Source organism: Terrapene carolina, unplaced genomic scaffold (genome assembly GCF_002925995.2).
Source record: "Terrapene carolina triunguis isolate 2854851 unplaced genomic scaffold, T_m_triunguis-2.0 Scaffold97, whole genome shotgun sequence".
Lineage (NCBI taxonomy): Eukaryota > Metazoa > Chordata > Testudines > Emydidae > Terrapene > Terrapene triunguis.
Window position 1 is genome coordinate 5,693,296 of NW_020664448.1, and position 14,019 is coordinate 5,707,314.

General features: G+C 42.7%; 1 protein-coding gene across 3 annotated transcripts in view; it reads right to left on the reverse strand.

Annotated features, from left to right (window-relative positions):
- The window catches only part of TENM4 (teneurin transmembrane protein 4), a 419,617-nt gene that overhangs the window by 168,020 nt on the left and 237,578 nt on the right, over positions 1 to 14,019 (reverse strand). For all 3 annotated transcript variants that reach the window (XM_024200637.2, XM_029911562.1, XM_029911563.1), the window contains 2 exons: positions 7,067 to 7,168; positions 2,031 to 2,225 (listed from right to left, as the gene is read on the reverse strand). In XM_024200637.2, the coding sequence (XP_024056405.2) occupies positions 2,031 to 2,225; positions 7,067 to 7,168 (297 nt within the window). The remainder of the gene's footprint in view (positions 1 to 2,030; positions 2,226 to 7,066; positions 7,169 to 14,019) is intronic.

Consider the following 14,019-nt stretch of genomic DNA (forward strand, 5'->3'; position numbering starts at 1 on the left):
GCATAGGAAGAAGAAACGCAATAAGAAAACCCATTATAAACAAGGACACCAAAGAAACTGAGAAATAATAGAAGGAATCAATACCAGAAGTCCCTTCATGAAACAGAAATCAAAAAGTAAACTCAATTTTTAAAAATGTATATCATTAGATTTTACAAAGTATTCTGCAGATTTCCTACATGGCATATTGCTAGGTTGATTCTCCCCTATGCCCCTTTGTGGCATAATACAAATTATACTTTGCGTATGAAAAACAAATGTATAATAGAAAAATACTAAAACCTCATAAGAAAAAACGTGTTCTCTTTGCTCCTCATTCTTTTTCATGTTTCCACCTAGTGGGACTGTGATACTGTCCCCTGCCATAGTGATAATATAAAACAACTGAACTGGGTTTATTCTACTGCTTCAAATGTGGCTGGGGAAAGGAGGTTCATATTAGGAAAAAAACAGATCTTGCTCTGTGTTCCGTACATTAAACTTCGCTGACATCAATAGGGTTACTCATGCATCTAACTGAGGGCAGAATCTGACTCTGACTTTTAAATAGTTTCCATTTTGTCACTTTTGTTTAGATACCAGCGATGATTTAATAATGAAGAGATACAGTGACCCGCTTAGTGAATCTTTTCAGTAATAATAACTTTGAGTTTTCTCTGCTTCCCAGATCTATTACACTGTTAGTATTTTTAGCCAAGGTAAATTTTCTCAAGAGATGGCTTAGTAGCATGGAATTGACACCATCACTGTATCCAACTAACTGTTACTGAGACACAAGCCATCTAATGCCAGATGCTCAACCCAGAATTCATTTTATGCTTCTAAGAAGTGGCATTTGGGTACCAGAATCCAACTCAGGTTATTCTCATTGCCATTGTATAAAAAGTAACCAGCTGAGGGGATTCTTTATCTCATACTCACTGTAGCAATTGCAGGTAAATTATGGAGTGACATTCACTCTTGTCCAAAGGTCATGTCTGAAGCCTATGCACCATTTAAGGGGTTGGATTGGCGTTTGTGGAGAGATGAATTAAACCCAGAATGAACTGTCTTTGGGGTTTTCTGCATTAAATTTTCAGAGGTGCTGCACACTTACAACTTCAAATGAAGTCACAGCAGGAGCTATGCCACCTCTGGAAATCAGGCCCTTCTGGAGATATCTCTATAACTGGCTGATGGAGGGATAATTTGTAAATATGGAAACAATTGTCCATTTTTTGGTTTTGTTTGTTTGTGTTTGTAAAGAACTGTTGCATTAAGAGGTGGTTACGAATAGGGGAAGATGAACATTTATCTTGTTCATGTTCCATGATGCAGATAGGATGATTACCTGCACAAACTAATTAAAGGTTTCAGAGTAGCAGCCATGTTAGTCTGTAACTGTAAAAAGAACAGGAGTAATTAATAAATAATAATAAATAATAATAATAATAATAAATAATTAAAGTGCTTATTGGCACCATACTTGGGAGACACAAAAATAACTGTACATGGAAAAAATGTTTCAGGGCTAATGGGAAGTGAAAGAAATGTATGGCAGATCCATTGAAATGATATCTGGTTCTGAAGTTGAGCTTAAATTCATGTCCTGAACACATCTATGCTTTTAAACTTGAAAGGAAGCAGGGCCTCTCACATACTCCACTGTTTTATATACGTAAACAACCACGATCACTTGGCATAGCATGCCAGAAAAATACCCTCTTAAAGTAATTATACGTTTAGATGTGTAAATGGAAATGATGCTTTAATAAGAACATTTGAACATGTGATCAGATGTTCTGGCCCCTCAACCAGATCTGTCTATCTGAAACGTTTGATGGCTTTTCACCCAATTACTGCACAAATATGACAGATAACCACTAGCTATTACAACATATCATTTTCGTGTTCCATCCATCTGTTGTATTTCTAAGGTGCCTATTACTATGGTGTCTAAGTGCCAGAACTATTCAGTACCATCTCTACATATGTAATTATAGATCAGCAATCAAAGCAAAAAAGGCTAATTGAATGTAACTTGCAAATACCTTCTTCGCAGCTCTCCCCCTTGTACCCTGGATTGCAGATACAGGTCCCCATGATGCACGTGCCATGGTTATTGCAGGATACGTCAATGCACTGGTTTGTTGGAACATCACATTCTGCCCCTTTCCAGCCACTGTGGCATAGACATCGCCCTTTCATGTACTGACCATTTCCACTGCACAGTACTGGACAAGATGCTGAGGAAAATGGAAAAGAAACAGCATTAAAACATACCTATGTTATATGTGGGTGAGGAAAGAACCTATTCTCTTCTTCATATGTACTCTCCCTCTGGGGTATCTCAACTCTGCCTTTAACACCAAGGGCAACACTTTTATATGGATCACACTCAGCTCTACATTTCCCATCTGTCTGTCTGCCTGGAATCTCTTTGCTCTTGGTTACCTCAGACCTTTCTACAAGTGAATGCTTAAAACATGAAATCATGCTTCTGGGTGAAAATGCCTCTTTATTCGGGGTCTCTGATGTGTCCTACAGCAATCTGGAGTCAGACCTTTCATTCAATCCCGAGATCAGAAGTATTGGAGTCCTCCAGGGCCTTGAATATTTTTCCCCTTCCATATCTTCACTGCCTTTAGATCTGCTTTGCACTGTCTCTAGATCATCCGAATACTTCATCATTTCCTTGACCCTGCCTCTGCTGCAAACCTTAGCTATTTATTAAGCACTCCCCCATTTGTGCTGTATAATTCCTGGTTTTATGGTCTTCAAGTTCTTTGCTGAGATTCAACCGGAAATCTGCAGCTGATTATTCTCCTACTTCAGTTCACGATAGCACGTTGCCCGGTCCTCAGCCACCCTTTATGGCCATCAGCTTCACTAGCTCTTCATCTCCAAATACAATTCAAAACTGTCCTCTGGTTTTTCAAAATGCTTCTCTCTGAATATATGTCCTGCTACTTCGCTGCTCACGAATTCCACAGCTCCAGTCATGGACTCCCCTACGCTCCTCAACATGACTCTCCTTTACTGCCATGTCTAATTGGAAATGAGATGCTTCCTCTCTTCAAATACCATCTCAAAACCTAGAGAGACAAGGTGGGTGAGGTAATATCTTTTATTTGACCAACTTCTGTTGGTGAGAGAGACCAGCTTTCGAGCTACACAGAACTCTTCTTCAGGTCTGGGAAAGGTACTAAGAGTGTCACAGCTAAATACTGTACAAGATTGCACAGATAGTTTAGCATACCACTGCACATCTCAAAACCTATTCACTTTAGCCAGGCTCCCTTTGCCACATTACTGCATCATTCCATTTTCTCTTCCTGAAATTCAGCTGCAAGGACATGTCTATATCCCGGTTTTCTTTTGCCCTCATCATCCTAGATGAGAGCAGCTGGATAAGCATTAGCTTTCATGTCTGTCACTCACTAAAGCATTTTCTGAACATTTTAGTGAAGAACACTATACAGAAATTGTATACAATACTGCAGTCTGTATTGTAACCCACCTGCGCTAGACTTGGGCTGGATACAATGCCCCATTTTACATTATTCCTGCATTTCAGTGCACACAGGAAGAGATATTCATTGTAGCTAAAGAAATAATCTCTCTATCTGTTACTATCCTCTCAGGATAGTATCACAATGCTTCTCCAGTGTTGCTTTCATGCCTCTCATTACAGGCAAGCCAGTCTGAGTGTGTGAAAGCACCATGACAGCAGTGGCCCAATATAATAAGTTACCACCACTGACATTGTATTAAACCTGCTTGATCTACAATGGAACATATTTTCCTGATTAAAATACAAGAGATTTACAAGGGAAAGGACCTTGGAAATGCTTGCTTGTTACAAAACAGTGCTTTATTTGCCTGAAATAAGGTACATTGCGAGTATATGTGTCAAGTGCATCATTTGCAAGGTGATATCTATGTGCACAGCACAAGGCATAAATTGGGTAAGATGTATTAGGTGCTACACACTGCCCAGAACAAAAGAAGCTTTGTAATTTAACTTTTTAGCTGACCTGACTGAAGGTTTCCATTCACCTGTCTAAAATTTAAAACACTGAATAATGGAGCCTATTTCAAGGTACAGGGAGAAGATAGAGCCACGGTTTTCCTGAACAAGGACAAAGAATAATCCCCTTTAACCAGTGAGACTACACAGGTGCTGAGAAGGACTTACATGTGTTCTGACAAGACAGTTGATCACTCAGTACAAGATCAGATAAATTGCAGGCCACATGTGAGAAGGCTAGAGCGCTAAAGAGGCCTGTGTGAGAACACGTCCATGACTGTCTCTAAACAGCTGCTGAGAATGACAAGGTAACAGTGATTGCAATGTCTCCTTTGTTGCATCCCACAATTATAGGGAATGCAGGGATTTTTGGAATTCTTTAATCCCTTCCCTTCGTACCTAATTTTAAAAACCATGTATTTTAGCTGGACCATTATAGATGTAGAATCTTTATAATTCAGATTCTAGCCAAACAAACAATGTTAAGGATGGTTTTTTGTGCTCTTGTTTAAATTATGGTAATTCCCTTGAACAAATACGATTGCAATGACCCAAACACTCACCACTTATTGTAAAGCGCAGCATTAAAGAATATCACTGAAAAATACTTCGTTTGTTTGCTTGGATCTTTACAAAATAAAAGAGTCCCTTCTCCCTTGCTCTAGGAGACCCTGGGATCGATCCAACATTCTAGCTCAGCAATGTAAATCTAGCAGCCTTGTCTCCCTCATGCGGCTAAAACTAACCAGCCAGGAAAAAGTTAATAATGACCCTTGCTTCAGCCCCTGATCCCCATTTCCAGCAGCTGTGAGGCCTCATCATGCTTCTTTCCCCAAAAGATGAGCCTTGCAGCATGCAATAACAGAGCCCACAATTTTAGGCCAAGCTGAAAAGCAAATGCCAAAGCTGAATTAAACCCATGGAACTACAGCCTGAGCATCGTTACTGATCTCCACAGCAGCAGTATGGCATACAGAGAGAGGTGGTCTCTCAGATAGGCAGGTCCCCAAGCCATTGAGTGATTTGCAGGTCAAAACCAACACCTTAAACTCCAACTGGAAACCAACAGGCAGCCAACCAGATCCCGGAGCACTGGTATCATGACTCACGGCAAGATGCTCCCACTTAACATAACAAGTACCGAAGGGAGCACCACTGGCTGAAAATCCAACAGAAAACACATTGTAATGTGGTGCAACTCACCCCACGAAGGCGCCCCCTGCTGGCTGTCCTGGGGATCAGCTCTGCTAGCGGGTGCGCCCTCTTCTGGTGGCGTCTCGCCACCATCACTTCTGCTCCAGGGACCCAGGTCACTCCCAGCCTCCAGCTGTGCCGCATTCTGTGCTCCCCTATTCTGGGGGACCTGCAGTCGGCTGTCCATCCACTTCCCTCAGCTGTGACCTGCTGTCTGATCACTTCCTCAGTGGCGATGGGGGTGAACCCGGGCCCACCCACTACTCTGGGACCCTGTATATGGTAGCCACCTGCTGCGTCCCCTACAGCTCCTCAGTAGATCTCCCTGGGCCACTTCCCATTGGCCCCAGCACCCTCTTTGCCCTTGCCTCAGGGCCTCAGCCTGCAAATCCCTGAAGCCTGCCAGGAGCTGCCTTTAGCTCCCTGGGTCTCTGTCTGCTCTGTCCAGGGAGCTTGCTGCCTTCAGTCTGCAAGGCAGCCAGTCCACCTCCCTCCTCAAGCTCCAGGGAGTGACTGAAGCTCCTCTGCTCTGCAGCCCTTCTTATATGGGCCAGCCCAGCCCTGACTGGCTGCTCCTCGCAGCCCCTCTCTGATTGGCCGCTTCCTGCGCAGCCTCCCAAGGGCTCTATTAACCCCTTAGAGCCCAGTGTGGGGCAGGCGCCCCATCACACATACGCACAAATAGCAGCAGTCCCCCCAGATATTCCTTTCCATGTGGAGGCAGACAGTGTGATCTGGATCTACGGGGTTTTAGCCACACAATTTTTTGACAATAAGAAGGACTCAAAACAACCAGATTAATCAAGATGTCCACCCCTCTAAGCACATCTGCTGATGGAGACTTTGCAGTTGCCATGGTGGAGGTATAGAAACTCCAGTGATGTTTCTAGCCCTTGTGGATAAGAAGCTAAGGTGAACCGACTGTAACTTATACATTGGCATCTACCTGAGTCTGCAGGCAGCCTGAAACAAGAGTTCTAAGAGGTGTGAATTGTCCCATTCATTTTACTGGATTGTGAACTCTGAAACCCACTGGGGCACACTTCGGACAACCAGCTGAGCAGAGAACTTTGTGTGTGCACAGAAGGAAAGGGACCCTTGTTGTCATCCCTTCTCCTGGACTGTGAGGAGGTGGTGTGAACAGGAGTTTCACACAGAGCCCTGTGCTCCGTTGGGTGGGGGTTTGCTCACCCTCCTTTGGGAACGACTCTAACCAGCCTTAAGACAGGGAGCACTGGCCCACGGGCGGAGGTGGGTTCCTTGTGTGAGCAATGCCTGTGACAACCTCCTAAAACAGGGGTGGGGCCACATGTGGTCTCACATTCCTAGTGCCATGGGTTGCCTTAATCTACCCTTGTCTGTTTTCCCCCTCACTTTGGTTGCTGCAGGTCATCTATGGTAAGCCAGGGAGACCTCTGAGGCCTAAGGCAGGGACGAGGGTGCTTAAGGACCACCTTCTTGATGGCTGAAGACAAAGGATCATTATAAAGTCCTGCTAATCCACAGATAAAGTGGTCTGTTGGAGAAACAATAGTACAGCCTTTCTAAGCCACCTTTTCTCAACACATTCCCAAAGAGAGAGCTCCTGGTGAGTCATTATCCTCATTGTTTGCTCACATGCAGCTACGGGGTGAGGTGGGGGGCTTAGAGGTTTGTGTCACTAAGGTTACCGCAAGCATGGTAAGTAATAAACAAACAAACCCACAAAGCCAATCAGTTTCCACTCTACTGCACCATCACAATCTGCAGCAGGTTTACTTATGAATAACAGAACCATGAGCATACACTTCCAACACGCTTTGAGAATTGTAACCGGAGGAAACAACATGTATAGATGTTACTGAAACAGATACAAATGCCTACCTCTGCCGCAGTCGGGACCCAGAAAGCCGAGGAAGCAATGGCAGGTTCCAGAAACACAGTCTCCATTCCCGTAGCAGTTACTGGGACAATTATCCACTGATTCTAGAAGATGAAAAGAGAATTGAGATACTTTCTTTAGGCAAGAGAAATCCTCTGTCTTCAACAGAGCCCATCAGCAGTCTGATAACTTAAAGTGTGTACACAATAGCACAGATACTATAATAGTATCAAAAATATGGACCGGCAAACCCATTAAAACGAGTCAAAACTTCACCCAGAGGTCTAAACAATTCCTGGTAACTGGTCTCCTCTATTATTTTTCTATGCACTTCCTATTTATGATTTGAGTGGAGACAAGAAATACCAGAAACCTCCTGTCAGAACTTGTTCTCTTGGAAGATCTCCAGACCAATTTTGCAGATTCAAGAACCTTTGAATTTGGACGTATTTATCTGAAAAGAACAGAGTTGATCTGAAACTGGAATTTCCCCTAGACTAAGTGCACTACAAATGCAAATTTGGAAGTTGGAGATGGTAAAGCCCTATAGGATCATCTTGTCAATCTCCCTGCTTCCCGTAGTCCATTTTCTAGTGTGTTGTGTAAGGTGCTATTTAAAGTCCCACACAATGGGACTACCACTATTTCCCTTGGGAGACAATTCCATGCCTGATATGGTTTCAAGTTAACTCCACAAATTCCCTGACTGTGACAAAACATTAGATAATCATCTTCCAAGAACAGTTAATAGGTGAGGAAAATTATGTCTAGTGCTCTCTGTTTTGTTCCAATGCCAGCTCAGAGCATAGTGTTTACAGTTTGTCTTTAATAAAAAGAAGCACATGACTTATTAAACCTTATTTTTCAATGACAAAGGGAATGAAAACCTCTCTTTTCTTAAGTGAAGTTTGCGTAAAGGTAGAGTAATTTTTTGTGTGTAGCTTGGAAAGATGATAACACATTACGGTTCATCCCAGGCTATTATTTCAGATGTCCTCAAAGTGAAATGCATGTTATATTAAAATTGGATTCAGTTATACAGGTTGGGAATGGTAGAGCACTGGACAATAACTCTGCACTCTCAGGTGCTTAATTCATAGGGCCTTGTAGGAGCAAACCTATTTGTAAACTTCCTGTTTGTCTAATGAGCTGAAACATCTGGAGCCAAGAGTGGCATTAGTTTCTGAACTTGACAGAAAGGAAGCCTATTTCTGATTGGCTCTGCCCTGATTGATAGGGGCTCCTGAAGGCCACAGTAATGGACAAGGTGTAATTTAATCATCCATAGAGTGCAATGGCAGTTTAAATAATAAAAACTGAGTTTTAGGCATTTGTGTTTTAGGACTCCACATATAGTTCCAATAAGTCCTGAGCTTTATTGTGCAGGTAAAGAAAGACTTCTTACTTCTCTGACACTGAGGTTCTCATGCTAAGCAGACATCCACTTTATGGTGTACGGAAATAACACCACAGTTTCTAGCTAACACTCTGGGTCTGATTCACCATGCTGTTCATCCAATGCAGTAGTAATGCAGGCACTCTGGACCTTTATCAGTTTTGACACTGCTGCAGCCTTCACCTATTAGCAGATAGATTTATATATCTATCCTGACCCCAATTAAAATTTCAACTTAGCCTATGAATAGTTGCTTTTCATAACTTTATGATGCTTGTTCATATAGGTGCGATTCCATTGCCACAGCAAAAGATCCTTGTCAGGAATTTTTGTTTTCAGTAAAATTTTCTTAGACAGAGGTTGAATGATTTTTACATATTTTATATACATATAAAGGCCCCATAGAGAGGTCTTAGCTTACCATTATGGGCCCAATTCGGTAAATCTCATTCAGGCTGAGCAGTATTTACACATGCATTTCCCTTGAAGGTAATGGGAAACAGGGATACTCATTTAAGTACTACTCAGCATGATACAAGTCTCAATGTTAATAAAACGCCCACGGAATACAGAAATTTCCCATTCTTTTCAAGTTATGATTTTCAATGACTGAACAGAGAAGTTGCAGAGGCGGAGGTCCTTACAACCGTGAGGGGGCATGGAGTCTTTTGCATGTAAGAAAACAATTAATACAAACAACGAAGAGCACAGTCAGCATCTAAAGCACAATGCACCATTAGGCTTAGAACCCATGACCTTTGCTCCAAAACCACAGGCAACTACCACTTTACCCATTAATTAAAGGTCAATCTCCATTAGTTACAGTAGTATTTCGAGTTTCTATTCTCTCTGTGACTGACACTAATGGGCAGCATGTAGTATTCACGTACAATTGTACAGACCTGGCATTCCACATAGTAGAGGGCAGGGAAACACATACATAATGACCCATGTATTAGATACAACCTTTCCCTCTCATGTACACTCAAAGTGGTAAAATTATTTCCCACTTTCTGATTTCCCAGCATGGTACTCTGCAAGTGTGGCCTCGCCGCAAATTACATCTTGACTTTGTCACTGACCATATTTACTGAAATTCTGCTCCAGTTTTCAAAGGGAAAGGACACGGACCTTATAATTGCAATCAAAGCCAGACAATCATTCAACACTTAGGAGAAAATTCACAATAGCAAATACTCTGTAGAGTACCTCCTCAGTTTTTAATTATGTGTTGACTACCCCATTCCACTAATAAGAAGCTAGGTCCTTAAAATCACTTTGTCACGGTTAAATGCTATCTGAGGTGTTAAATTTTTCTAATGAGTCTGAGAGTGACACTTACTATAATGCCCTCATTTTATGCACATTTGCTTTTCTGCATCATTGTCCTGAAGTAACCCCTTCCAGGGAGACAGAAAGGACTGGAGAAGACTAAAATATTGTTCCCCCAGTGGCTGGTGCCATGTAACTTTTGCTTGACAGCAAAGAATATAAACCTGGCTGGTGTAACACAGGGCAATTAAGGTCCCTACATTCTTCCAAAAGCTCTCTGACAATTGAGACCAACTTCTCGGCAACAAGAAAGATCCATGTTACATGATCATCCTGTTTGCCCAAGTCAGGGTAGGAAAGGAAGCTGCTTCCACGTAGCTCAAAAAATATTTTCAAACAGCGGGTGCTAAATGGACATGCTGTTCCTTCACTATCTCTGGTAGCCACTGAGACCAAACAAGCACTGTGACTGGGGGGCTGAGGAGCAGAAGTCTAAGAGTTGCCTGGCAGTGGGATATTCATTATTCATTTCATTTCTATGCATTCCAGAATGTGGCCCTACTCCGGTTCTCCAGGACTCTCCTAAACTGGGTGCTCTTTTTAATTTGGAGGCAACAACAAACCCACATCTACCAAAAGCTCCTAAGAAAATCCTGCAGTTGCATCACAAGGCTGGATCTGGTTGCAGGGGTTAGAAGTCTACATGAAAAATCTAGTAGCCTAAAGTAAAGTTTTACTAAGTTCACTCAGTCAGGGATTGTCTTAATGTTTGCAGGAGCCATAGCTCCTGAAGGATTGAACTAGGCATGTCAGCCACCCTCTGCATCTTTTTCTGATTCCAGTGCCAGAGGAGATTGGCTGACCATGTGAGTTGCCAAGTCAGAACAAGATCACAGAGCATCTAAATGCTCCTGCCTAAAGCCAGCCTGCCGACAGCATGAAAACATAAGAAGTGTGTGTCCTGAGCCACTGCACCAGCTGGAATCCTGTTAGTGTGACAATCTTACAGCTTGCACATACACATTGTTCTACCCATAGCCTGGAAAATAAAAACGAGGTGAAGTGAGAGTGTTTTAAGAAAATATGGGGAAAACATGGAAATATGAAAAATAAAACAGCTAAGTCTGCACACATGTGGCAGAAGAGAGGACTTGGCTAAAACTTCAATGGTTGCTATGATCAATTAAATTAGTCAATTCCATAAAGCACCAAAGCTAATTGAACTGGGCAAGTGTTTAAAAGCACTCTTCTCCCTTAAGTATGTCCATATACCATAATATTAGTTAGGGTTTGTTTGAGTTCCAGTATCCATTCTAACCCTTATTTTTCAGCTTTGTCATAACTATACACATATCCCTAGGTATGTACAATATTATACTTGACACTCTAACTCAGTGGTTCTCAACCTTTCCAGACTACTGTACCCCTTTCAGGAGTCGGATTTGTCTTGCGCACCCCAAATTTCACCTCACTTCAAAACTATTTGCTTACAAAATCAGACATAAAAATACAGAAGTGTCACAGCACCCTGTTACTGAAAAATGGCTGACTTTCTCATTTTTACCATATCATTATACAATAAATCGATTGGAATATATTGTACTTACATTTCAGTGTGACACTTGAGCCTGTTTTTCACTAGTGAGCCTTGTCAGAAGCGTGAGCCCCACCACCCAGGGCTGAAGTATGTAACTTAGCCTTGTGGGGGCCCCTTTGGAGTGGCGTCCCGGGCAATTGCCTTGCTTGCTACCCCCTAATGCCAGCTCTGTACTTGCAACCCCCCTAAACCAGTCCCACGATCCCCCTGGGGATCATAACCCCCAGGTTGAGAACACTGATCTAGATGAGTTGAGTACCCCCTGGAAGACCTCTGTGTACCCCCAGGGGTACATGTACCACTGGTTGAGAACCACTGCTCTAACTAATTCTATGCAACTGGTGTAGAAGATTGTAGCAATGCTCTCTTTAAAGGGTGTCCAAGTTCAATATGATACTCTGGCCACATTTTAAAAAAATATATATATTTATTGTTTTTAGTCTGGCTCACATATTTTCCTCTTGGATTCTGAGTCTTTATAGTGATTCCCCAAAATTTTACTGACAGCAGCTAGTGAGGACCAAGATTACCAACTGCAGGCTCAGCCAAGCCTGCGTAACCCCAACATATGATTTTGCTATAATGGCCAAAGAGATCTTTGAAAACATTGTTTCCTCGCCTCCTTCCAAAATCAAATGGCACAGGAGTGACTTTGAGAAAGCGAGCAGATCCTACCAGGAGCAAAGCAGCAAAACTTAAACGGCTTGCCTTGGACTGGAGACCACAGGAACTTGAATGTGGAAGCACGCTGAATCATCCTGCCAGCTTCAAAACCTAATTAGCCACTGAAAAACAAGTGACTTCCTGAATCAACATTGTAAACATGCAGATCTCCTTGAGGAATAAATGACATAATGAGACTCACTTCCTGTAGTTCCACATTGTCTCATGTTGGGAAAGAACACAAGCAATAGCGTCTCTGAGACATTAGTTACCATCACCCCACAATACACACTAGTCAAACCCACCTCGCTCAGGGAGAAGGGAAGGATTTGCAAAAGTGTCTCAGATCTATAAAAGCAAGAGGTGGAAAATATCTATTAGATAAGAACACACCTGTTCCAGAGCTACACTGCTCTCCTACTGCACACTTTCAGCATCTTCTATAGTATAGTGTTAATTGTTTCAAATGATAAGAGGCCAGATCCTCATCTGGGGTACATCGGCATAACTCCGTTGGCCACACTGATTTATATCAGCTGAGGATCTGGCCCGGGTTTTTTGATCAGGTCTCATATGAGACTGTCAGTCCGAGCGAGCTCACAATTAGGAAGTTACTGGAAATTCAAACTAAATTTTTCATTGTATAACTTCATCCTATTACTCGTCTTTCCAGTGCAGCCTCTCTTTATTAAACGGGAAAATCTAGACGCCATTTTGCTGTCCATAGCAATAATAATACTTTGTTCTATATATGTCTTTCATCCAAGGACCTCAAAGGGCTTTAGTAAAGGTCAGTCTGTTACTATTTCCATTTTACAGATGGGAAAACCGAGGCACAGACCAGTTATACTAATTATACCAACATTAAAAAAGTGTGACAGAGGCAGGAACTGAGCTGATGTTTGCTAGCTCCCAGGCTGGTGGTCTGCTCAGTGGATCACTTTGCTTCTGACAAAGAGATGTGCAAAGGTCAAATGTATTGTGGTGAGCTCTATAAACATCTATCACTCTGGCCTACAATTACCTATGTGAATTACCTTTATTCGGATGAAATACAATAAATATATTAAAGAGATGGACAAATTGCTAGACTCTGGATAGATTTTTCTTTCAGATAATTACCGTGCTCGTTGGTCAGCAGTATTGCTACTATAACTGTATATCTTGCTTATTTATTTATTCAGCTTAATAACTCGGGTCTATATCTTTGGGCCAGAGGCCAAGGCAGACATCTAGCTGACACCAAATCCTATTAGAGGCTGCAGTAACGCAATTACATGTTAAAGTTAAATATTTTATAGCTATGATAGCCACCAAGCATCATCGCTCCCTAGGCAGTTAGAGGGAATTATCTACTGGCAAAGAAAAACTAGTTATCCAGCAGGCAACGGAAAGTAGTCGCTTTCCTAGGAGTTAATAAGTACCAGGGCTGTTTTCTAACTACTGATTAAATTCCACTCAATGCAGATACTCCAGCAATTTCTTTCAGTAACATCCCTAGACTGTGCTTTTGAGCTGGGGCTGTCCAGCATTTGTTATATCTAGTAATAACACTTTGCACTGTTAACACCTTTAATCTTATCCACAACAAACATGATTTAATGAATCAATCCTGGTGCCAACTCCTGTGAAGTAGATACAGTGAATAATATCAAACTTTTGTACAGCTGGGTAAATTAAGGCACAGCAGGTATGCCTATGTGGCAGCTGCCCAGCCGTGGTAGCATAGGCGCCGACTCCGTGGGTACTCCAGCCCGGGAGCACCCACAGAAAAAAATTAGCGGGTGCTTAGCACCCACCGGCAGCCAACCTCCCCTCACTTCCTCCCTCCCCAGCACCTCCCACCCGCCGGCTGCCCTGTCGATCAACTGCTCCCCCTCCCTCCCAGCGCCTCCCGCCTACTGCGGTGTGCAGGAGGTGCTGGGAGGGAGGGGGGAGAAGTAGGGACGGGGCATGCTTGGGGAGGGGCAGAACGGGGCAGGAAGAGGTGGGGCAGGGGCAGGAAGAAGCGGGGCTGGAGCTTGGGG